At 38.2% G+C, this 26,602-nt stretch overlaps 1 protein-coding gene across 3 annotated transcripts in view; it reads right to left on the minus strand.

Annotated features, from left to right (window-relative positions):
• Window positions 1-876: 876 nt before the first annotated feature.
• The window catches only part of cnksr1 (connector enhancer of kinase suppressor of Ras 1), a 43,085-nt gene continuing 17,359 nt past the window's right edge, over window positions 877-26,602 (minus strand). The window contains exons 5-22 of one of the 3 annotated variants that reach the window (XM_047345346.1): window positions 24,475-24,516; window positions 24,224-24,343; window positions 19,523-19,582; window positions 18,692-18,760; window positions 18,428-18,553; window positions 15,012-15,130; window positions 13,460-13,605; window positions 12,673-12,812; window positions 12,549-12,582; window positions 11,858-12,033; window positions 11,665-11,738; window positions 11,262-11,333; window positions 10,156-10,226; window positions 9,812-9,873; window positions 9,637-9,721; window positions 5,046-5,227; window positions 4,509-4,755; window positions 877-1,134 (exon numbers count right to left, since the gene is read on the minus strand). In XM_047345346.1, coding sequence (XP_047201302.1) covers window positions 893-1,134; window positions 4,509-4,755; window positions 5,046-5,227; window positions 9,637-9,721; window positions 9,812-9,873; window positions 10,156-10,226; window positions 11,262-11,333; window positions 11,665-11,738; window positions 11,858-12,033; window positions 12,549-12,582; window positions 12,673-12,812; window positions 13,460-13,605; window positions 15,012-15,130; window positions 18,428-18,553; window positions 18,692-18,760; window positions 19,523-19,582; window positions 24,224-24,343; window positions 24,475-24,516 — 2,067 coding nt within the window. In that variant the 3' untranslated portion in view covers window positions 877-892. Of the gene's footprint in view, window positions 1,135-2,478; window positions 4,756-5,045; window positions 5,231-9,636; window positions 9,722-9,811; window positions 9,874-10,155; window positions 10,227-11,261; window positions 11,334-11,664; window positions 11,739-11,857; window positions 12,034-12,548; window positions 12,583-12,672; window positions 12,813-13,459; window positions 13,606-15,011; window positions 15,131-18,427; window positions 18,554-18,691; window positions 18,761-19,522; window positions 19,583-24,223; window positions 24,344-24,474; window positions 24,517-26,602 lie in introns of those variants that run through there. The other 2 variants (XM_047345345.1, XM_047345347.1) reach the window with 2 other exon arrangements.

Genomic DNA, 26,602 nt, shown 5'->3' on the forward strand with positions numbered 1-26,602 from the left:
TTTTCTCTTCCTAGAAGCTACACCTGGCCTGGCTCTGTGTCTACCTGTGACACCTTTCTGGAGAGGGGCATCGTCCAAGCTTCTGCTGGCAACAACGTAATGCTCACCCTTCTACCAATGATCTTCATAGCCCTGTCTTTCGGTGTTTAACCCTTTCTCTCTCCTAGACATGGCGATTGACTGAGCTTCTACTGTGACTAACTCTATGTGCTCTCTTTCAGACTCTAACCTTGAAAACTGGCTCAGAGTTTATCTGTTCTTTCTTTCTAGGTGAAACGACTAAAGGAGCTACATCCATTAACATTTACTTTTCCTTCCCATAGAAAGGACTACTACTTTGTTCTCTTTGTGTCTCTGCTCTGTTCTCTCAAACCTCCAGTCGGTGTGGCAGAAGGCCGCTCACACTGAGCCTGGTTCTGGTTCTGCTGGAGGTTTCTTCCTGTTAAAAGGGAGTTTTCCTCTCCACTGTCGCTACATGCATGCTCAGTATGAGGGATTGCTGCAAAGTCAACGCCAGTGACTGTCCACTGTCTCTACATGCTCATCCAGGAGGAGTGAATGCTGCAAGTCACTGACTGGATGTAATCTGCTGGCTTTCCAGAAAAACGTTTTATCCAATTTGAATAAATAACTGAATCTGACTGCACTGTTCAATGGTTAGGATTAATTGGAATGTATGAACCTGACTTTTGTGAAGTGCCTTGAGATGACATGTGTTGTGAATTGGATCTATATAAATAAACTGAATTGAATTGAACATAAAAAGTTAACTTAAATGTTTTAAACTGAAGCACATATCACTTTATCACAGATATTACAGTTTATAGTTCCTTGAACTGTCATCAGCAAAATTAACAGAAATAAACACTTCAAATATTTAACGAATCTATAATCAATATTTATTTTTCACTTTTCGATTATATTTTAATTTAATGAGATGAATGTGTACACCATATATGCTGGGATTATTCTTGAGTTGTACTATGTGCAAGTCAATCCCTACTGACGTCCATCCAGAGTCTATTAGAGAGCTTGAAATGAATTTAGTTTCTCTGTCGACACGAAGCTGGGATGCAGAGATCTTTCCTGCCATGCTGTGCAGACGACGTCCGGAGGGATTCACCAGAAACAGCCCTGTTAGGTTTTAATATACCAGATGAGACTGCAGTGAATTCAAGTTAATAGCAGAGTGACTGAACTTTTTATCTGCAGACAAAGACAATCAGCCCAGGACTAAACATGCAGGCTCATAATGGCCATCAAGTGCAGTGGCTTTCATTACAAAACCGTGACTTCACTGTGAAAAATGCAGAGAAATTAAAACTTTAATGTGAGTACATCTATTCAGTAGGGTAAAAATATCAGGTTAAAAAATTATTGTTTCTGATAATGAACTGGAGGCAAACCTATTGGCACCCCTGCTTTTACTGATAGGACAGCACTCAGTTTTCTGCTATAACACTGCTCTTTGCATAATCTAGTAGGAAAATCCAGATCCTCTCTAATGCTTTCAGCTTTTCAGCTCAAACCACAGGTTTCTATTGGATTTAGGTCTGAGGACTACAGTTGTGGAATAGGGTTGGTTTTGTCTGGTGAACCATTTCTGTGTTGATTAAGCAATATGTAATGGATCAAATTTCAGGTAGAGGCCACCACATAATCAAAATGTCCTGATATTTCAGAGTTCATGATGCTCTGCACTTCACAGTGTTAAAGTTGGCCTCATCTACCAGGCCAACCTGGAGTGATCGTTGCTGAAAAGCTCAAAGCTAAGTATCATCTGATCAAAGCCCATAGTTCTAGTTCTAGTTTGCCACCCGAATAAATCATGGTATGTAGATAGCATGACAGAATTTAACATTTATTTTATAGGCATTGTTGGGGAGGGGCTGCATGGTGGTGCAGTTGGTAGCACTGTTGCCTTGCAGCAAGAAGGTCCTGGGTTCAATTCCCAGCCAGGGGTCTTTCTACATGGAGTTTGCGTGTTCTCCCTGTGCATGCATGGGTTCTCACCAGGTACTCCGGCAGTCCAAAGACATGCCTGTTAGGTTAATTGGTCACTCTAAATTGCCCTTAGGTGTGTGAATGAGTGTGTGTGTGGTTGTTTGTGTGTTGCCCTGTGATGGACTGGTGATCTGTCCAGGGTGTACCCTACCTCTTGCCCTATCAACTGCTGGAGATTGGCACCAGCTCCCCTATGACCCACTATGGAATAAGCAGTAGAAAATGACTGACTGTGATGAGGTAAAAACGATGTTATTTCTAACATGGGACTTTTTTCCAAACTAAACAAATGTTTTTAAAATAAAGGCTGGATTTTTCCGAAGTTGTCAGTGTGACACGCTGCTGCAATTACACATCTTCACCAGGGTTGGGAATAAGTGTGGAGGTCACAACAAAAACGTTGATAAGAATAAAAAAGAATAAGTGTAGACAGCAGGTGTGAGGGTAGCAAAACAGGTGTGGAAAACACTGGACCACTGGACACATTATTTTAATAATGGCAGTACCTCGACCCTAAGAATGAAATGGATATCAGTCATTTTTCACATTTGAAGCCAATACAGAACAGACATGTAATTGATATTACAGTAATGCATGACATGTTTGTGCTCTGGTCAAGGGGGGGGGGGGGGGGGGGGGGGGGGGGGGGCAGGAGATTAAAAATATTCAATGTTTATTGTGTGAGGGACTTTCAGAGGACAAATTTAGGACCCTCAGCAAAATAATAAAGGCTAGGAAATTCCAGTGAGTTAATATACAGCTGCATCTTTATAAATTAGAATATCATAATTTTTTTCAGTAATTGAAATTATACTTTAAAACTATGACATAGATTAACCACACAATAACTGATTAATGTTTATTTCTGCTAATATTGCTAAAAATGCCGTTTAGCTCATGAAAACCCAACATTTACTTTCTCAGACCATTTAAAAAAAGACATTTAAAACAGAAATGCCTTATTATAGCCTACGCAATCATGAGGAAGACTGCTGACTTCATAGTTGTCCAGCACACAGTTAGGGAGACATGCAATAAGAAGGGTAAGCCACAATCATTGTTAAAGATGTTGGCCATTCACAAACTGCTGAGTCAAAACAAATCAGTAGAAAGTTGAGTAAAAGGAAAACATGTGCTAAAAAGTTGCACAAGCAACAAGGATAACCAAATCCTTGAGAAGATTGTGAAGCAGTTATTTTAAGAGTTTGGGAAATTTAGGACATGGACTCAAATTCTAACATTGCTTGGTTTAAGTGACCTAAACAAGAGACAATGTCCAAAGCATCTTACCAAGGCTAAGAAGAACTATGGACTTGACTGTTGCTTAGAAGTCCAAAGTCTTCTTGTCAGGTAAAAGTACATTTTGCATTAGGTCGCAGTGTTTGAGTGGAGAGGCAGAGAATCCAAACAGCTTGAGGTCCAGTGTCAGTGATGATCAGTGGAGCCATGTCATCTGCTGGTGGTGGTCCAGTCTTTTATCAAGTCCAAAGTCATCCTTTTTTGTTTGTCCCTTGTAATATTCTAATTTTATGAGAAACTGAATTTTTGGTTGTCATTAGCTGTAGCCCATCATCATCAAAAATGACCAGAAAGAAACACTTAAAATGTGTCACTCTGAGTGGAGTTAATGTAGATAATGTATATTTCACAGCTTGATTTAAATTACTGAAATAAAAATTCATTTTCATCATATTTCAATGTATTTAGATGCGCTTGCATATATCAGACCTAAATTCTCTTTATTCTTTTCAACCATTGTGAAGAAGCCTTCTCTGCTTCTTTCACAGCAGATACGGGCAAGAAGGAGAACCAGTCTAATAAAGGTTTCATAAGCAAGCGCACAGAAGTGGTGAAGGAAAGCACAATGGAAAAAAAAAAAAAGCTGTGACCAACACGAGCAACAGCAGCAACTCAGCTCGAAAGGTTCAATAAAACATTTTTCACTTATACCTTCATTAAGGTACTGTGAGTAAACCAATAAAAACAGTAATTATAGCTAAATATTTACAAAACATATTAAAAGGCATGGCCTATAAGAAAATTACAGATTTTTAAAAGAAGTCCAACGTAAAATTAAAATAATCAGTTCAGAATTTCATAAATATGTGCTGAACACTTGGCAGATGAAATCTTTAAGGATGCAGATGATTGAGGGGCAACATTAAGTGATCCTTGCACCTAAATGTCCTCAGAGAACAAGTAAAAATTTGCTTCTGTTGCACAGCTCCATGGCAAACGTCTTCTTCTTGTCTGAAAGGGGCTGCATTAAATTGGCTTTACTGAGCCACCGTTGCTCTAAATGTAGAAGTAATGATCAGCAGCTTCTCTGCTTTCTGCATTTTTACGCAGCTGATTGTTTATGGAGTCCTGCAGCGATCCCAGAGAGAGTTCCAGCTCTGGGCTCGACTCAAGACTCAGGGATCCCTGTGGGATCTCCCGGAGAACATTAGATGGCTCTGCGTCTACGAGCATCTCGCCATCGCTTAGGCTTAGTCTGTACGCACCTTCAGTCTCTGCTGTCTCTGTTGCTATGGCTGTTTCTGTAGCAACAGTTTCCAAGGCAACGTCCTCAGCATGCGTGTCCTGCACTGGAGCAATGTCCTTTCCTCCTGCGGAGGCCCTATGGGTGGCCAGCTTCTCGATTTCCGAAACCAGCTCCTCGTTATGCTCCTTCCATCGCCTGTACTTTGACGCAGTCAGGTTATAGTCCTCCAGGATCTTGTTGATCTCCAGCAACTCAGCTTCTTTAGCCTACAAAGAAAAGCAGCTTCAGTTTCCATGCAGCTCTGAGCTGAAATGCAAATGTGTCTGGAAGAAACATGTTTTCTACAGACGTTTTCACCAAAACTCAACCTTGGCTAAAAGCCCTCCAGTTTTTTACTTTAAAATGCAAAAATGAACTGTTTGCCAACACACCTGGTTAAATCACTTTTCCTTAGAGTTCTAACACAAAGTAAACACAATTTTGCACACTTAAGTCAAACATTATTCATGGGGTTGCTCCTAGACACTTTGCAACCTGAGTGACCGTCCTCTCTCACCTTCAGCGTGCTCTGCAGGGCTCGCAGCGTGTGCACCTTGTCATTGATGATTGGGTTCTTGTTGCGCCGAATGAAGGACTTCCTGAAGTGGTCGTGCGTGAACGGCTGCTCATGGCCAATCAGAGAAACGCCTCCTTCCTTGAGGTTGTTAAACATCATTCCCATCTCATCGACAGTGCCACCTTCTTAAAAGAGGAAACAAATAAAAATGAAGGTGGTTTATTGTGAACTACATCTTTAATGACAGCTGGTTAGATATAAATATCCACAGAGTGAATTTAAGAAATAGAAAATGTGATTTGAAAACATCTAACTCTGCGTTTGTAATTAAACCAACAGAGAAGGTGAAATGTATGGAGAGCCATTTCATTCAAAATTAAATAAATAAATACTGCCATTGATACATTTTTAATAAATATTCCATGAAATAAATAAATATCCCCATGAAATAAAACAAAATAATTATGTTAAAAGAAATGTTTATCTTATTTTATTTAATTCATTTCAAGATTTATTTAATTTACTTAAAGATTTATTTATTTATTTCATAATGCAGTTTTATTTTGCGACACGTTTATTTTGTAAAGCTACTTTACGTATTTCAGTGACATTTTCTTTTTAACCCCGTTTTTCATTTTAAGCTCTTTTTATTTCATGTTCTTCTATTCAAATGAGGGGGCGGAGTCTTATCTGTGGGGCGGCGCTGGGACAACAGGGCCGAGGTCAATTCGTGGCTGTGGCCGCTAGAAGCATGCCGCTGCCTGCCAGAAGACAGCATGCCAGCTGGCCGGAGGGAGCCAGGGGATTCTGCGAGGATGTCAGAAGGTGCCAGACCGGCCACAAAAGCTTGCCACGGCGGTTGCTGCTGTTTTGTGGAAACCAATGCTGATTATCGGCAAACGGGATGTCATTATTGTTACTGTTGCCTGTTACTTTTAAATAATTATGTCTTTATTGGTTTTTATTTAATAAACAACGTTAGAACCGTAACATAAGGTGTCTGTATTTACTTGAGATGGAAAATAAATAGCACTATGTGTGTATATGATGTGCTGAAAGGATGAAGAAGACTTATGGCACAAACACATCCCACAAAAACAGCGGCTACCGCCGTGGCAGGTTTTTACGGCTGGTCTGGCATCTTCTGCTATCCTTGCAGAATCCCCTCGCTCCCTCCAGCACGCTGTCTTCTGCCGGCCACAGCCACGAATTGACCTCGACCCTGCTGTCCCAGCGCCGCACCACAGATAAAACTCCACCCCCTCATTTGAATATAAGAACATGAAATAAAAAGAGCTTAAAATGAAAAATGGGCTTAAAAAGTAAAAGTCTCTGAAATACATAAAGTAGCTTTAGAAAATAAAAGTGTCACAAAATAAGACTGCATTATGAAATAAATAAATAAATCTTTAAGTAACTTCAATAAATCTTGAAATGAATTAAATAAGATAAAAAATTCTTTTAACATAATTATTTTGTTTTATTTCATTGGGATATGTATTTATTGCATGGAATATTTATTAAAAATGTATCAATGGAACAGACTCTTTAAAAACGAGTTCAGGAACAGACTCTTTAAAAACGAGTTCAGGAACAGACTCTTTTTAAAAACGAGTTCAGGAACAGACTCTTTTAAAAAACGAGTTCAGGAACAGACTCTTTTTAAAAACGAGTTCAGGAACAGACTCTTTTTAAAAACGAGTTCAGGAACAGAGTCTTTTAAAAAACGAGTTCAGGAACAGACTCTTTTTAAAAACGAGTTCAGGAACAGACTCTTTTTAAAAACGAGTTCAGGAACAGACTCTTTTTAAAAACGAGTTCAGGAACCGACTCTTTTTAAAAACGAGTTCAGGAACAGACTGTTTTTAAAAACGAGTTCAGGAACCGACTCTTTTTAAAAACGAGTTCAGGAACAGGCTCTTTTTAAAAACGAGTTCAGGAACAGACTCTTTTAAAAAACGAGTTCAGGAACAGACTCTTTAAAAACGGGTTCAGGAACAGACTCTTTTTAAAAACGAGTTCAGGAACAGACTCTTTTAAAAAACGAGTTCAGGAACAGACTCTTTAAAAACGAGTTCAGGAACAGACTCTTTAACAACGAGTTCAGGAACAGACTCTTTTTAAAAACGAGTTCAGGAACAGACTCTTAAAAAACGAGTTCAGGAACAGACTCTTTAACAACGAGTTCAGGAACAGACTCTTTTTAAAAACGAGTTCAGGAACAGACTCTTTTTAAAAACGAGTTGAGGAACAGACTCTTTAAAAACGAGTTCAGGAACAGACTCTTTTTAAAAACGAGTTCAGGAACAGACTCTTTTTAAAAACGAGTTCAGGAACAGACTCTTTTTAAAAACGAGTTCAGGAACAGACTCTTTTTAAAAACGAGTTCAGGAACAGACTCTTTTTAAAAACGAGTTCAGGAACAGACTCTTTTTAAAAACGAGTTCAGGAACAGACTGTTTTTAAAAATGAGTTCAGGAACCGACTCTTTTTAAAAACGAGTTCAGGAACAGACTCTTTTTAAAAACGAGTTCAGGAACAGGCTCTTTTTAAAAACGAGTTCAGGAACAGACTCTTTTAAAAAACGAGTTCAGGAACAGACTCTTTTTAAAAACGAGTTCAGGAACAGACTCTTTAAAAACAAGTTCAGGAACAGACTCTTTTTAAAAATGAGTTCAGGAACAGACTCTTTTAAAAAACGAGTTCAGGAACAGACTCTTTAAAAACGAGTTCAGGAACAGACTCTTTTTAAAAACGAGTTCAGGAACAGACTCTTTTTAAAAACGAGTTCAGGAACAGACTTTAAAAATGAGTTCAGGAACAGACTTTAAAAACGAGTTCAGGAACAGGCTCTTTTTAAAAACGAGTTCAGGAACAGACTCTTTTAAAAAACGAGTTCAGGAACAGACTCTTTTAAAAAACGAGTTCAGGAACAGACTCTTTAAAAACGAGTTCAGGAACTGACTCTTTTTAAAAACGAGTCCAGGAACAGACTCTTTTAAAAAACGAGTTCAGGAACAGACTCTTTAAAAACGAGTTCAGGAACAGACTCTTTTTAAAAACGAGTTCAGGAACAGACTTTAAAAATGAGTTCAGGAACAGACTCTTTTTAAAAACGAGTTCAGGAACAGACTCTTTTTAAAAACGAGTTCAGGAACAGACTCTTTTTAAAAACGAGTTCAGGAACAGACTTTAAAAATGAGTTCAGGAACAGACTCTTTTTAAAAACGAGTTGAGGAACAGACTCTTTTTAAAAACGAGTTCAGGAACAGACTCTTTTTAAAAACGAGTTCAGGAACAGACTCTTTTTAAAAACGAGTTCAGGAACAGACTCTTTTTAAAAACGAGTTCAGGAACAGACTCTTTTTAAAAACGAGTTCAGGAACAGACTCTTAAAAAACGAGTTCAGGAACAGACTCTTTTTAAAAACGAGTTCAGGAACAGACTCTTTTTAAAAACGAGTTCAGGAACAGACTCTTTTTAAAAACGAGTTCAGGAACAGACTCTTTTTAAAAATGAGTTCAGGAACAGACTCTTTTAAAAAACGAGTTCAGGAACAGACTCTTTAAAAACGAGTACAGGAACAGACTCTTTAAAAATGAGTTCAGGAACAGACTCTTTAAAATGAGTTCAGGAACAGACTCTTTTTAAAAACGAGTTCAGGAACAGACTCTTTTAAAAAACGAGTTCAGGAACAGACTCTTTAAAAACGAGTTCAGGAACAGACTCTTTTTAAAAAGGAGTTCAGGAACAGACTGTTTTTAAAAACGAGTTCAGGAACAGACTCTTTTTAAAAACGAGTTCAGGAACAGACTCTTTTTAAAAACGAGTTCAGGAACAGACTCTTTTAAAAAACGAGTTCAGGAACAGACTCTTTTTAAAAACGAGTTCAGGAACAGACTCTTTTTAAAAACGAGTTCAGGAACAGACTCTTTTTAAAACGAGTTCAGGAACAGACTCTTTTAAAAAACGAGTTCAGGAACAGACTCTTTTTAAAAACGAGTTCAGGAACAGACTTTTTTAAAAAACGAGTTCAGGAACAGACTCTTTTTAAAAACGAGTTCAGGAACAGACTCTTTTTAAAAACGAGTTCAGGAACAGACTCTTTTAAAAAACGAGTTCAGGAACAGACTCTTTTTAAAAACGAGTTCAGGAACAGACTCTTTTAAAAAACGAGTTCAGGAACAGACTCTTTTTAAAAACGAGTTCAGGAACAGACTCTTTTTAAAAACGAGTTCAGGAACAGACTCTTTTTAAAAACGAGTTCAGGAACAGACTCTTTTTAAAAACGAGTTCAGGAACAGACTCTTTTTAAAAACGAGTTCAGGAACAGACTCTTTTTAAAAACGAGTTCAGGAACAGACTCTTTTAAAAAACGAGTTCAGGAACAGACTCTTTTTAAAAACGAGTTCAGGAACAGACTCTTTTTAAAAACGAGTTCAGGAACAGACTCTTTTAAAAAACGAGTTCAGGAACAGACTCTTTTTAAAAACGAGTTCAGGAACAGACTCTTTTTAAAATGAGTTCAGGAACAGACTCTTTTTAAAAACGTGTTCAGGAAAAGACTCTTTTTTTAGAGGCATCCTTGTACCTTTGCTGCCCTCTGTTGAAGGAGTTGATAATGGCGCCTTGATTACTTTCTCCTTGGTTAGAGGCAGCGTGTTAGACTGCACCTTCTGCCACACACAGAGAAAGACACATAAACATCAGCGGCAGCTTCAACCAGGGTTGTTTTTGCTGCTTTGACTGTTTTTAATTGCACTGACCTTGTTTCTCCTGCGAGGTGAAGGAGACGATTCACTCTCCGATTCAGTTTCGCTGTAACAATCTGTTAAAATATTAACAAGGGTGTTGAAATAATGACATTATCTTAAACGTTCGGTGCTTTTTCATTACTGTTATTAACCAGCTGCCTGGCAACCATAGCAACAGCAATTAGGCTCCATTCTCTTTTAACAGTTAAAGTTTCATAATTCAGAGACTTGATTATGAAACAGGAGGCAATCATTTATTCCTGCAGCCTCAACATGCATTACAGCTGCAAATCACAAATATTCAGAAAACTTGAATTTTCCTTTGAAAAATATGTATCATAAAACTGTTGCCTAACCTTCTTCAATAGCTGGACCTTTATGGAGCTTCTTGTACTTTTGTATGGATGTAATCAGACTGTTAACCCACCTGAAGAAAAAATAAACTTCATTATATCAATGGTTAACAACATTTTCACATTTTGTCACAATACAACCACAGGCATGGGATTTCATGTGATGGACCAACACAAAGATGTGCATAATTGTGGAAAAAGTGAAATTTGTATTTAGTCCCCTTTTCTCTGATATCCATAAAAAATTCAAACAGACCCCACCTGTGGGTATTTTCATCTCAGTACAAATGCACCTGTTCTGTTTCTGGCCTCACAGGTTTGTCAGAGAACAAACAAGAAACACAGCAGGCAGTTCAGGGAGAGAGTTGTGGAGAACTTTACTGCAGGGTTAGGTTCTAAACCAATACTCCAAGGTTTGAACATCTCACAGAGCTCTGTTTAATCCATTATCTGAACATGGAGACAGGATGCCACAACTCCAAACCTACAAAACATGGCCACCCTCCTAAATGACAGGTCAGGCAATAAAAGCATTAATTAGAGAAGGCTTGGTAACTCTGGGGGAGCTGCAGAGATCAGCAACCTAGGTGGGAGAATGCGTTGACAGGTGAACTATTAGTTGTGCACAAGACAGTTTTCGGATTTTAATAATTAGCAAAAAAAGCGGAAAACCATGTATTAATTTCCTTTAACTTCATGGTTATGAGCTACTTTGTATTGGTCTTTGACTAAGACATAATATCCCAGTAAAATACATTGAATTAATGGATTATAACATTACAACATGACTAAAGGCATATTAAAGGCATGCTAATACTTTTACAAGAGACTGCAGGTAAAAGTAATATGAAAAAGCTTTTGGTGCTGCTTATAGTTATAACGCCACATTCTTAAGATCTATACAACTGTTTTTATAGGAGAAAGAAAATCTAGTAAGCTTAACAGCAGAGGGCAGTGTGCACCAGCACCCAAAACAATGTGATAAAATGCTTTTGTTTATGAACAATCACTTTATGGACTGGGTGCATCAAAAATGTTCTGCTACCTATTGACATTAGCCTATCAAAAACAAAAATCATTTCAAATGAGATGTTGCGTTTCTGGCTTACTTTCTCAGGTCGCTGGCAGTGTCAGCAGCGAAGAAGAAGTTATGAAATTTCTGATGGGTCATTTGGAAAACGCTGGAGAACAAAGATGGAGACATGAGTGTCAGAGATATATGAAACCCAATAATGGAGGTGCCCACATGAAGACAAGACAAATCCTAATTCCTCTCCCTCTGTCAGATGATGAAAGAATACAGTTTCATGATATACCTGAGACGTTTTTATTAGGAGGTCCATTATAAAAGCTGTATAGTGCACAAAATGAAGACAGATAATAAAACCTCACTTCATCATGTTTTATTCTGGCGCCATTTATTTATAATTATGCTTAGACCACAAAATCCCTCAACTTCAAAGAAAAATTTTAAAAGCTTGCTGTTTGATCTATTATTAAAGGAATACGCACAATTTTCTCTTGTGCTCTCCAGCACTCTCTAAGTTGTAGCTGGCTATCTTGAGAAGACCCTCGGCTTTTTCATCCTAAAGAAAACAAAACAAAATCAAACTCAGTAAAATCAACAGTTTATAGAAACTAGATAAAGATTAACCCAGAAAATAAATAACCAGTAAATGGTAAAGAAACTGTTGTTTTCCCCTACCTGTGGGGTGTTATACCAGTAAAGACTGGCTCCTTGCAGAACAAACCAGAATCGGTGCCACTTCTGGGTGATGAAGACGCTGCTCTCCTTCCTCTTCTTCCAGAGCCAGCCATCACATTCGGGATGAGCCAAATCCCGGCAGGACACGCGACGTCGGCTCAGAGCTTTCGACATTCCTGGGAAAGCACCACAAGAACAAAAAGCAGAAGCATGAGTAAACTTGGATGTTTTCTTTATTTATGCATTTATTGAGGATTTATTCTGTTATAATAGCAGAATAAAACTGCCAGGTACCAAGTTTAATTTTTAACTTTAATTTTTATCTCTTTTTGAATCCAATAGAAAACCAGGGAAAATGTAAAAAAGAAAAACATAGAACTACAGGCTTTTTTATCTTTTAATTTGATTTTTTTAGCAATATTAGTGTACAGTGCAGTGCAGAAGTATTCATACCACTTGAGATTTTCACCTTTTGTCACATTACAACCACAAACGTCTGTACATTGTATTGAGATTTCATTTGCAATACCAACACAATATAGTGCATAATTTGGAAGTGGAAGGAAAATTATGCACATAGTGATTTGCATGTAGACCCAAAAGTTCAGTTTTAGTCGACATCCAAACAGTTTCGGGTGCTTCAAGGTGTATGAATACTTTTGCAAAGCGCCGTATGATCCAAATGTCTTACCTTTTGTAGTGGTCTTCTTGGTTTCCTTATTTGTCTGGAAAAGAACAATCCAGCACGTTACTGAGATCTAGTGTTTTCCAAGGTCCAGGGCTTTGACTTAGCTAAAACTGACATTTCCTCTTACCGTGTGTCCCACCATTTCCGGGTAGGAGCTGACGCTACTTCTGTCTTGGTTAAATTCAAAAGGGGAAAGGCTTCTTGTTGAGGGCAACCGGTCTCTCCTGAGTTTTGGAGAAGGCTTCAAACCATCCGAACCCTCAAACACTGAGAAAACATTTGAAGATCTTGAGTTCAGACCAGATCCAAGGGAAAGCTGTCTAACTGTGTCCATGACAGAAATCACAATACTAGTGGGGACATTACATGTCGCATTTCAAACACCATAATGACACAGTATTGTCTGTAATAATAAGTTTGTTATAGCATTCAATAACCTAGATTATTACGCTTTTTAAAATAAATCATCACTAAGTATTCTCATGGAGGGTCATCCTCACAAACTTAATATGTAAATGATCCTGTTTTTTTTATTTTTCCTAAATTTTAAATGTAGGAATATGCTACTGCAATATAATATGATTTTTTCAAGGTTTTTATTTACATGTCCTTAGAAGGACTTCAAATACATGTGGAGGGAACCAGATCTGTACTGTGCCATGCATGCCCAGGCTTGCTAATCACACTATCTGGCTGTCTTGCTTAAAAAAAATATTTAGACACATACCTGGGCTCAGGTGACATTTTCCTTTTTTCTGATTGGCTACATTCTGCTGAGTATTTGAAATTTCCCCAGGAATGAAAGAATGAACTAAAAAGTGTTAGGATACACTACTCTGACAACTGCAAATATAGCAATGTTGAAAAAGTCCACAACATACTGAGGGATTCTAAGAAAAGTAGTTTTTTTCTACCTGACGCCGGCAGAGGAGACAACCGGCCCGGTTGGTTTTGAAATGCGGTTAAAGTCAGACTCTTCTCCAGTTCCTTGTCAGAAGGTAACTCAGACTCTTCCTGTCCCATAGGCTGCTGTCGAACCTCTGGCCCATGAACGGCCCGCCTGCAGCAGAACACAAACAACAATCATTCTTAGAAACTGAGTGGTGATTCTGGGAATATCTAAGAAGTTGCAAATTCTGAGATTTTCCCATTACTAAAACCAAAAATAATGGAAGCATGAACGATGACGAAGCGGGTACCATGTGATGATAGTTGTAAAAAGAAATGACTTCAGTCAACATTTAAGTCAGGTGTCATATGCTACTGATTTAACACTGATAGAAGGAATCTGTTTTATAATGATTACAAGTCAAAAGGCACTAATATGAAGCCAACTTGTTCAACAAAGATCAGATAAGACTTTACACGCCTGTAGTCTGAAATGTTCTTTCTTTTCCAACACTGGATGTGTTGTGCATTGCCTCCCACTCCCATTTATCTGCCTGTTCTCCGTCAACACTCGTTTTTCATGTTTGCCTCTTCTCATTTTTTCCTGGAATTTCTCTTCTTTCGATTTCTCCCCATCTTTCTGAAACTCACTCAGACACTTGCCAACATCTTCATCTATTATTTCTCTCCCATTTCCAGTGAACACTGGCTTGCCGGTGTGCTTAGTGGAATTTATGGCATTTGCAAAGTGACGTTGTGTTATACCCTCTGGTTTCAGGCAGATTAAAAAGGTCAGGAGAGGATGTGGGAGGTTCTGTTCTACTGAGTAATTCTGTGATGACTTAGTAAATTAAACTTAAACCCAACCTGCTCTTTATGAATGTGGAAATGTAAGCATTACAGGGTTGTGCAAGTTTGCACAGATCAATTAACTGTTGTTTCAGGTATTTTGTTTTTTGACTCTTAAAAAAAGTATTTTCCAGACTCATCTGACCAGAGTATCTTCTTCCACATACCGCTTTCATTTGAATGCATGAATAACATTTAGAAATTTCTTCTACCTGAGCTGTGGATCTCTGCAAGTCCTCCAGTAACTCTTGACTGCTTATATAATTACCCAGATGCTCTCCTTACCCAGCCTGTCAATTTAGCTGGATGGCCTTGTCTTGGGACTTTCCATGTTCAGATAATGGATTGAACAGAGCTCTGTGAGATGTTCAAAGCTTGGAATGTTGTTTTAGAACCTAAACCTGCTTTAAGGTTTTCCACAACGTTCTCCCTGACCTGGAGGTGGACTCTCTTTACTAATTAGATGACTTCTGAAGATGAAGAGTTGCGGTGGATTTTATTGAGGGCTATCAGGGTATGGTATAGGATTAGTACAAATGCACAACAAATGTTCAGATTTTAAATAAAAACAAAACTGTAAGCCTTTTATCCTTCCTTCTCCTCCTTATAATTATGCACCATTTGGTGTTTGCATAAAATACAAATAAAATATGATTGTGGTTGTGACAAGACAAGACAAAATTGAACGTGTATGAATACCTCTGCAAAGTAATGTATTAATAATCCTACCTAAATGATGAGAATCTGACAGAAGATGCCACTCTGTCAAATATGGAGTGCCTCGGATTCTTGTCTTTGTCCTCCTGCTCTTCTCCCTCTGACCTTTCTTTTCTCTCCTCTTCCTCCTTCTAAGAACAAACAGACCGAATCCAAACATGTGAGTATGCACACTGATGCTTGTGTGTGGTTATGGGTTAGCACAGGGATAAGAAAGCGGATGTCATGTGGACTGCGATGGCAACCCTCTCCTCAAGGTTCTATGCACACACTGTAGTCAAGCAGATGAGAAGGCAACACAGTCACACAAACACAAAGTCTGTGAAAATCTCACTTAAACCAGGGTATCCTCTCGGGGCAATATGGGAGCTGATACACGCAGCTGATTCACATCTTCTGAAGTGTTCTCTCAGCTCAAGCCGCCAGCTAGATCTGAGATTATGATGGCAATGGTCACAAGGGGGTGTGAAGTGAACAGTGTGTGCGCGTGAACGTGTTCACTGATGCAGCGTGTATTTTACTGTAGTGATCATAACAAACAACAGTCAACTTGGTGATGGATTGAAGTGTTTGTTGAAACAAATCCCAGGTGGTGAAGAGCAGGAATCAAAAACAACGTTCTTATGAAAAAGTCGCTTTGGATTTTCTAAAGGTGTGTTTTATAAGTAAAATATCCGGTTTGGGTTCACTGCATATCAATATTAGAGATGCACTGATAGATCGCAGTTACTGGTTGATTTCTGGTTTTCTTTTTGGTCTTTCCTGCCGTTCACCTGTTAGAACCGATTAGTGCATTACTGTCCAGGTCCTAAAAAACAACACAGTTTCAGAAAGATGATTAAAAACAAAAAAAATAAATAAAATGATCAATTCCTTTCATGGTTGATAAGTAGTTTTTTAGGACAACAATTTACATTTACGACAAACTAATTTTCTGTTGAAATAGTTAAGAGTGGCTTAGGTTATCCTGAGCTATCTGCTATAGGCTTAGACGGCTGGAGGACATAATGGCTGCTTTCCACCACTCTGCTACATTTCCCTACTACTCTCCAATTTTGTGTTATTTGCTGTTATTATAAGCTTTCAACTTTATGTTCTCTCGCTGTTTTTTTCTCTTCCTACAGGCTACATCTCTGTGTTTATGTCACGGAGTGACATTTTGGACTTTGTTTTATGGTTTCTTGTGATGGTTTATTTTGTCTAGATGTTTCTATTAAGTTTTTTTGTTTGTTTTGCTCCCTCTACCGCTTCCTGGTGTTTTGTTGTTCTCCTCCCTCATTAAGTTTCCTTATGGTTGTTTCCTTATTACTTTGTATGGTTCTATTATTGATTAGTCTCTGTATTAGGGTTCTTTGTTCTCCTGGATTCGTTAGCTCCTCTTTTAATATCTCTGTGTTTATTTATGACTTGGTATTCATTTTCACCTTGCACACTTCTTGTTTTTCTAGTCTGTTTTCTGTTCCTCCTCGTCTTTATTCCCTTTCTGTGTTCTTATTCTGTTCTGTCTAGCTTAGTTCTCTATGTTTAGTTTCTAGTGTTCCAGTTATGTTTCCTGTTAGGTTAGCTTGAGTTATTGTTTACTTTTATTCTAGTCCTCTGCCTTATTCTCAGTTTGTTTCTATCAGTGTTTGTTTGTTTACTTGTAGTCAGGGTTTCCTTTTGCTTCGGCCGTAGGTTCTTGTTATTCTTCTGTTCCTTCCAGTTCCTCTGTTTCCTTTACCTCTTGGTTATTCTAGATTTTTTATGTTTTGGTTATTTTATCTTAGTCTATTGTTCTGCTTAGGTCTTGGTTTCTCTTTATTGTTTATTTGTTTCACCTGTTCCTTCTGCTTCCCTGCCTCCTTGTCGCACCTGTTCTCAGTTCCCTTGATTACCTGCCTTTGTCTTTCCCCAGTATATTAGTTGGTTTGGCGTCTCTGTTCGTTGCTGGTTCCTTGTGTTTGTCATACCCCGTTCTCAACCCACGTATTTGTGCTGAGTTTTTCCATGTTCCTGCAGAACCGATCTTGTAAGTTTTTGGATCTAGACTTTTGTTTGTATCTGCAGTGCCTTGTTTGGTTTCTTTGAAAACCTCTGGAAATAAAGCTGAAAACCTTTTACAACATGTTGCTGCCCAGCTCTTGTCTGCACTTTGGTCCGCCCACAAACCACATTATGACAGTTTAGCTGTGGCACCTTCCTGGAGGGGGGCATCAGCTGAGCTGCTGCTGCCAACACTTAATGTTCTCCTACAGATAATACACCTGGCCCTGTCTTTCAGTATTTAATCCTGTTTCTCTCCTAGACTTAGCTCTTAGCTGAGCTATTACTGTGACTAGCTGTATGTGCTCTCTTTCATACTCTAGACTTGAAAACTGGCTCAGAGTTCATCTGCTTAGCTGTTTTTCTCTCCTAGAAGAAGCCACTAAAGGAGCTACTGCTGCCTTTAACGTTTTACTTTACTTTCACATAGAAAGTACTCCAGAAATCAGTGCTTCTGTGTTCTTTTGAGACGACATGTGTTGTGAATTGGCACTATATGCATAAACTGACTTGAACTGAATAACAACATGAGGAGAAAACACATATTATAATACTAATAATTCAAACATGGCATACTAACTACTAGTGTGGAATACCTCTAGAATATAAAATCATTTCTAAAGCTGCTGCCATTGTTTTCTATAATGCCGCCTATACTGACATTTTAAAAAATGCAGTTTGTACATTCAAATGTTAAAAATAAATCACATTTCCTGTAACATCAACTCCTGTCACATCTTTCAGGTATGTACTTCACTTTGTGCATGACTATTTTGTATAGTGCAAGTGTATTAAAATGAAAGGTATAGTTCATAGTGATCTACTGCGTGAGGACAGGGCATGTTACTTTTTTACTCTGTGAGTTCACCATACATTTAAATTGTTTTTTAAATTTAAGTATTAGTTGACCATCAGGAGATTAAAGTTAAACGTTCTATCAGCGCTCTCAAGTGGTCAAGTAATTATTAGCTGAATTCATGAGTCTGTTCAGGAGTTAATCATGTAGAAGTACATACTGTAAATCTTCATCAGTGCAGAGAGAGTTGTCCGCATATTATGGCAGATAGTTGCACTGATTAGTGGTATATATCTGGCGTGTCTAAGATGTGATGCTCATGCTGCGAAGGTTTTGGATATTACTAAAAATGTGTGGCAAGAAGGCTTAGCTGGAAATCAAACTGCATGCACTGGAAGGCAAGGCAAAATTGTTATTAATTAAAGCTTTCTACTGTACTAAAATATATGCCAGATAGTGTGATATTGGGTATAAACCTGTTTCACAAACCTAAGTACAAAGCTTTCTAATTTCCACCATAATGTCATTTAAAAAAAAAGAGTTGTGTGTATCAAAATTGCTTTTTGAAGTGGTTTGTGGTGTGCAGCCGTGCGCGGAGAAAGTCGCTGACCTTCACGACGGGGATCTGGATTGAATGCTTGTGTTGCACCGTTCCAGCGATCTTCTTTAAGACCAGAGTCACTCCATTGGGATTCTCCCGCAGCTTCTTAATAAGGTTGGCTCTGCTCCAACCGACCTGATGCAGCAGCACAGATTATTTCAGTGTCATGGTTTTCGCTTTGTGCACTATCATCCTGACCTCAGCACAATACAACAGGGCAGTCCAACATGAATACAGGCTCCTGGCCCATACCCCATGTACTGCATCACTCACCACTATCTGGTCGTTGACTTGGACCACTTCATCACCAGACAGGACTCTCAAATAGGCATCTGTGGAGGGCTGCAAAAGGAGGGATATAAAGCATAAACAAGGTGCTGCTGCCACACAAAACCAATTAAATTTAGCACAGAACAATCTGAGTAATGATGCAAATGATTATGAGACACTATTAATAACCTCAGCCTGTCATGCAATGGTTTATTACATGCAACATTTAAAATAAGCAGTGTCACTTACAAATGCACTTTAGCAAGTGCTTGCAGCATGTGGAGTTTAGTACAGACAGATGAGCCTTTGGCTAAAAATAATCTGTCATGCATAAACATTTCCTAGCTGCCTCCCTGTCTTTAACTGTACAGAGTTGAGACAACTGTGTAGTCATCTTGCCTCTACTTAATACAGAAAAGAACAAAAGTAGCTTTTTTTTCGTCATTGGGGCCAGAGAATGAAAACTGTTGTTGTTATGTGTTGTTCTCATAACAAAAATGACAGACAAGTGTTTGGCAAAACACTACCGACCAATGAAATGCCACCAGAAAAAAAGAACAAAGGTGTTCTTTTGCTGCAAAAACGGAGTAACAGATTGGATCGCAGACATTTCTTCAGTTTTTCTTATCAGATCTTTCAACTGCCTCTTTTAACAAGGCACAGGCAGTAGCTAAACACTTGGAGGACCCCTCTGGACACACAACTTTAGCTGCAGTTAACCCCATTGGTTGAGTTTGGAAGGAGCAGTGTGTCACACACTCAAATGGCTCAGATGGCTCACTGCAGGCTGATTCAGCAGCTAAATGGAAGGAAAAGTAAATGTGTGAACCTGACCTCAGCAGCCTTTCCAGTCACGTAGTGGTTGCTGGAGCTGGTAGATGTTATCTCGATCCCCTGTGAGAAATGGAAACAAAAAAAGTCTGTGAATATTTCAGAAAGATAAAATAACTTATTCTGAGAATGCTGCCCAGCACAGTGTGAAGTTGCACATCATCAACTCAAAAAGAAGCATCATAATGATGTTGTTACTGGTATAGTTGGATTATATGGAAATAACAGTGTGTATTCATCAACTGATTTACAGTTAAATCACAGAATCAATACATATCTAATGCTCATAGAAACATCAATGGATTGAAAAAGGTTTGTTCCTGGACTTATTACACTCTGTTATAATGTAAACATGATCCCTTTCTGAGTGGGAAATGACATTGAATATATACACATACAGTACTTTGCAAAATAATTCATGCCTATTCATTTTTTTCATATTTTGTAACATTAAAACCACAAACATCAATGTATTTTATTAGGATTTTATGTGATAGATCAATAGAATATGGTGCATTGATGTAAGACGGACAGAAAACAATACTTTTGAAATTAGATTTGTTAACAAATAACTTATAGAAATTTGTATTAAGCACCTGAAACCTCAAAATAAAACCCAATACAACTTCCATAAATCACCTTATTAATAATTAGAGTCCACCTGCATGTAATTTAATGTCAGTGTAAATCCAGTTCTGTGGAGGCTTCGGAGGTTTGTGAACAAACAGCATCGTGAAGGCCAAGGAACACAGCAGACAGTTCACGGAGAAAGTTGTGAAGATTAAAGCAAAGTTGGGTTTGTCAAGCAAAAAGTATGATGATCTCAGAGCACTGTTCAATAACTGCAAACCCACCAACCATGGCTGATCACCCAAGCTGAGAGACCAGGCAAATAAGAGCATTAATCATAAAAGCACCCAAGAGGCCTATAGTTACTCTAGAGGAGCTGCAGAGATTCACAGCTGAGGTAAAAGACTGCTATTATTATGAAGAAACCTGGCGTTTTTAGATGTGTGGCAAGAAGAAAACCACTGCACAAGAAAGTCATAAAATGTCTCATTTGCTGTTTGCCACAAGCTCTGTAGAAACAGCAGCTCTGGTCAGATGAGACCAAAATAAAGTATCTATACAGCAAAACGCTATGTGTGGCAGAAAAGTGGCAGAGTGTGAGGGAAGCTGGTAGGAGTTGATGGGAAGATGGATGGCTCTAAACACAGGGGAATCGGGGAAGAGAAGGTTTTGTGGCTGCAGAAGATTTGAGTCTGAGACGGAGGTTCACCTTCCAGCAGGACAACGACCCTCAACATATAGAGCAACAATGGAATAGTTTAGATAAAAGCATATCCATTATGCTAAAGTGGCCCAGTCAAAGTTCAAGCTTAAATCCAACTGAAAATCTGAAATAGGACTTAAAAACATGATATTCTCAGACTCGAATTAGACTGATCTTGAGGTATTTTGCAAAGATTGGGTTAGATTTTTATTCAAATACAAATTCAGTTTTTTATTTGTAAAGAAGTTGAAAACCATGTATCATTTTCTTCGACTTCTATGCTATGCACTACTTGGGTTTGGTCTGTCTAATAAAATGCCAATTAATTACAGCGAAGTTTGTGGTTGTAACATGACAACATGCAAAAAATATCCAAATTCCATTTCACAGGGATGTTAGTAAATAAAACTTAAATACAAGACTCTTTTGACTCTAGCAGCAGTAATGTAAAAAAATATTATTAGAAAAAGATTTACTACTAGTAAAAACAAGACAGAATGACTTAACGCATATTGAGCGATCTATCAAATGTATTTTAATCATTAAATTGCAATTTATAGAGTTTATCTTTAGTGTCAAACAATAAATAATTAAGAAATAGAAAATGTGAATATAACAATGAAGGTAGGCTTTAAAATTCATTAAGACAGACAATACATGTGGGGCCTAACAGGCGGTATGTGGGTCCACCGCTGTTTAAACTTTTTTACAACACGGAGAAGAGATTACAAACAGTAGTGTGAACTTGATTTACAGCATCTTCTGGTTGAACTCAAACATATTTACACGTTTAAACAGTACTGCATATGGGATTTGTATGTCAATATATTGGTAGTTGGGAAGGCGTCGTTATTAATCCATAAAGTCCAGCAACTGTTAAGGGAATTCAGTGTTTATGACAAGTTCTGAAAATAAATGTTATCAGTTATTGTTAAGCTTTAACCATATCAAGATTATTATTGAACCCATTCACTACAGAAAAAAATATTGTGATAATTTTCTTATTCATATCACTCAGTTAAGAATAATATATTTTGTCAAATATTTCCAAGGTTAAACATCTGCGACACCCAAGTCTTAGTAGTGACTTATCATGTTTTAAATTCCACAAAGTGGAGTATTAACAGTCTACAAATATGTTGTTCTTTCCTTCTTTATTCTATGTCAAATTTCTGTGACCATACATAAAATATGCAAAACATTTGGTGAAAATACAAGATTTTAATTTTTAAATTTACAGATTAAGTCGGGGACATGTCATGTTCTGTAAATCCCCTTTGCAACAATAATGCCTTCTCCTTCTCACTTCCTTTTCTCTCTGCCTTTAGTTCCCATTAGTCATTAATCTGTCAGAGGACCAACTTTATTATTGGTGATGTGCTTTATTCAGTTACCTGCTGTCAGCTGTATTTAACGTATTCTGTCTCCCCTAGCAAAGTACATTTGTAAAAGTCCTTCTTTTGTGGCGCAGTGAAAAATGAACTTCACCTTCCGTAGCACAGCTATCAACAAACGTATCTATGTATTCATGGACATGTAAACAATAAGCAGGTGCAACATCAGAGGTGGTGTCGTGAAAACAGTAAAAAAGACATTTAACTTAATGTGACATGATAAGGAGGGACGAAATGCAGCCACCATTCAATATAAGACTTTTTTACTTAATGGTCTGAGTCCACAAAGGCAACAAAACAGGAAAAAATGCATTAAAGCATAGCTCTTTAGAAAGGAATACTAAAAGGATACTAGATGAATGGAATAAACAGCCGAAGAGAGCTGTGAGTACTGAACCGAATGTGCAGACTTCATGGCCAGAAAGGGGCAAGCAGCACAAAAAGAACATTGTTCTTTAGTAACAAAACATCAGGGATGGTTTTAGGAGCATTGCTAAAAGTTGATACAGCGAGAACCTTTAGTTTGGTTAAGGATCAGATGACAGGAGCCAAATAATGAAACCCCCAAGCATTGATGATGGTAGAAAATAAACTTTAAAAATTTCAATGTTAGAAAAACTAAGACACAAAGATTGAGACCTCATTGGCATAATTAGTCAATCAGCTGGAGGGAGAAAAAGTGGAATAATAAGAGGGGGGATGAATTTATGAGTTATGTAAAGTTTTGGACGTGTGGGCCAAGAACAATTCAGATGTATATATCTCAAAAGGAAATACTCCAGATTTCAATATGGTGGGTCAACTTTGATTTTGCTAATTGATTACTAAACATAACTAGCAGTGGGACGAAGTTAAAACATTAGTCTAATTAATTAGAGCCTTTGTAATTTATTAATCGCACTTAATTGCATTTTTATCAAATAGTTTCTCTATTCCAAGTTTGGTTAATGACTGAATTGATAAACAGACACATATAATGATATATGATTATGATCATGAAAATATATAGCAATTTCTACCTCGATTTAGTGTAAGCTAGAATGCTGTGGCTTTCATGCTGTGGTTTATCCAGTCATACAGATCCAGATGTAGTTATATTCAAAATATCTCTGCGTCACTCTTTAAAGTCATTGCATTATGGACGAAATGTCATTTTTAAATCCTCTACATGTATATATCTATATCTATATCTCTCCATGCCTCGAACCCCCTATGTGATCCAGCTACACTTGGATCACAACACTGTTGGCTATCTAACCAATGAGAGAGCTGGTTACATCTGAGGAGCAACCGTGATTGGTTTAATTTGGTTTTTAGTGTGCTCAGGGACCAGAAGGGTCACAGAAACGCTAAATGGAGATGGTAAAGTAAAAAGAAAATGTATTTGCAAAAAGGATATGAAAAGGTAAGATGAAAAAGAAAACGGAAATGGAAAAAGGAATGACCCTTTTAAATGTTTGATAAGGAAAGGTAACCCTAACCCTATAATCAGACTTTTGAATTGTTTTTTTAAATCTCCATTTAGAAATAGGATTTGAAAATACATTTTCAAATTGTAGTTTTTAATAATGAATTATTAAATACAATTTATAATTCCTCTTTAGTAATTCAATTTAAAATGTGCAATTACAAAACTCATTTCAAATTGGATTTCTAATTGTATCATTTAAATATTAAATTAGAAATGGTTGTATTTCTTTTTCAGAGACTCTCCTAGTCCTCCATAACCCCCAGGCTGAATGCAGCATGATTAACCGAAAAGGAACAAAGTAAAAAACTTTCTGGCTTGAATGCATGCTAGCATAGCCATGTTCAGCTTATTTTAGTCCGCACCTCATCATGATGTCTTATTCTGGCTTTGGATTTTAAATATTTAAATGTTACTTTTACTCCAATTACTCTGGCGCAGATAAATATGTGCTGCATTCACATAATGATCTGTGAATTGTATTTATTTTAATTATTTAAAAAGATGACTTTTTAAATTCATGAGGACAATAATGAAGAAGGTGAAAGAAACAACAAAAACAACTTTACCAACTCATCACCAGGCAAAGCAGGCACCAGGTTGACACTCTCCAGCTGAACCGTGTGGGTTAGAAGTGATTCGGACCTGGAGCTCAGGATCTCGTCACAAACCTCCACCAACGGACGGCACTTGAAAATAAACACAGCTTGACTTAGTGGGAGGAGATATAGATTCATGCAGTTAAAAATATCTTGTTCAATTCACAACTGCTGAAAGCATGAATAAAGAAGATGAACAAGCAAATCAAAGGCAAACTCACAACAGAGATGATGTCCTTCTCTTTCTCATAGACCGTGGTATCCTGTTGGATGAGTGAAACAGCATGATTTCAGCAGAGGAGTGACAAAATGACACAACATCAGCATATGTGCTAATGCTATTGATTTGTGGAAATGGGACAGACTGAGTCAAAACCCATGCTCCATTTCCTCTTCACAACTTGAATCAAAAAGCCACACAGAGGTCGAAAGCTGTCTGATGAAGTCAATGGTAATGATTCATGTATCTAAATCATGTTGGCGACTGGACTGATTGCAGTTACAGTGTCTTGCTGCTTTTTGCATTTTGTCATGTTTGTTTTCAGGCCCCCAACAGAATTCACCTCATAAATAGTCTGTGTGTAATCTAATCTGTGTGTAATTTAATCTCAGCATTAATCAAGTTGTCCTGTGAAGGCCTCATAGGTTTCTTAGAGAACATAAGTGAACAAACAGCTTAATGACTACCGAGGGATAACATTGTGGAGAGGTTTAAAGCAGAGATGGGTTATAAAACCTAAGATCTGAAGATCTTGGGGCTCTGTTAAATGAATCATTTAAAAGTGGAGTTTGGCAAAACTGCAGACCTGCCTGACAGGCCAGACAAGAAAAGCCATGCAGGAGACAAAGACAACATGTGGAAAAGAATGTTCTGGTCAGATGAGACCAAAACTAAACTTTTTGGCCTACAAACAAGAAGCTATGTGTGAAGAAACATTACACTGCACATCACCCTGAACACACCAGCCCAACCACAAAACATAGTGGTGGCAGAATCATGCTGTGGGGATGCTTTTCTTCAGCTGGGTCAGGGAAGCTGGTCAGAGTTGGTGGGAAGATAAGTGGAGATAAATAGAGAAGAAGAAAACCTGTTAGAAGCTGCAGAAGGCTTGAGACTGGGGAGGAGCTTTACCTACCAGCCGGACAACCACCCTTAACACACAGAACTAAGATGAAATGGTTTAGATCAAACCATATTCATGAGTTACAATGGCCCAGTCAAAGCAGCTTGGCGAAAGGTGGTTCTATAAAGTATTAACTCAGGGAAGGCTCAATACAAATATACTCCAGACATTTCAGATTATTATTTGTAAAAACAAATGCTGAAAATCTTGAATCATTATGCTTGCACTTCACAGTTATTAACTACATACATGAACTAACCCTAACCATGTCACATCAAATCCAAATAAAATACTTTGAAGTCTGTGGTTGTAAAGTGAGAAACCTTGAAAAATTTCAAGTGGTATGATTCATTTTGAAAACACTATATCTGTTCGGGATGTACTAAGTGTTGCAGCTAATAATCATTTATTTTTAATATATAGGAGTATAGTTTGTTAAGAACCAGTTAAATAGATAAGGAATTATCAACATTGCAAATCAAATCAATGCAGTCATAAGCTGTGGTTAATTTTCAGGAGAAAATGAAAATTCAAAAAGGTTTCCCCGCCCCACCCAACACAATCTGCAGTATATATGCTCTATCTATCACACTTCTGAGTGAACAGCGTTTCACTCAGAAGGCGTCAGTGTTGAATGATACAGTTATTAAAGCCATTACAGCAGAACTAAATTGCTTTCATGTCTGGTTTCTGGGATGTGAGAGAAGATAATGTCCTACAGGCACAGTGATGGGTTCAGACTGAGCCCAGAAGAGACGATGAAAAAGCGTCATGTAATGGAGAATGGTGAGAAATTCAAAGGAAATGGGGCCGATGTTTACACACAATAATAGACCAAATAACATTAATGCCCAGAGCTAATTTGAGAGGCTGGATGGCGAGCTGCATAGAGGTACTCATACTCGTCTCGTACTCGTCCTCTTCCGCTTATCCGGGACCGGGTCGCGGAGACAACAGACTCAGCAGAGATACCCAGACGTCCCTCTCCCCAGACACCTCCTCCAGCTCCTCCGGGGGGAGCCCAAGGCGTTCCCAGGCCAGCCAGGAGACATAGTCCCTCCAGTGTGTCCTGGGCCGTCCCCTGGGCCTCCTCCCGGTGGGACATGCCTGGAACACCTCTTGAGGAAGGCGTCCAGGAGGCATCCGGTATAGATGCCCGAGCCACCTCAACTGGCTCCTCTCGATGTGGAGGAGCAGCGGCTCTACTCCGAACCCCTCCCCGATG

Source organism: Girardinichthys multiradiatus, chromosome 19 (assembly GCF_021462225.1).
Source record: "Girardinichthys multiradiatus isolate DD_20200921_A chromosome 19, DD_fGirMul_XY1, whole genome shotgun sequence".
Taxonomy (NCBI): domain Eukaryota; kingdom Metazoa; phylum Chordata; class Actinopteri; order Cyprinodontiformes; family Goodeidae; genus Girardinichthys; species Girardinichthys multiradiatus.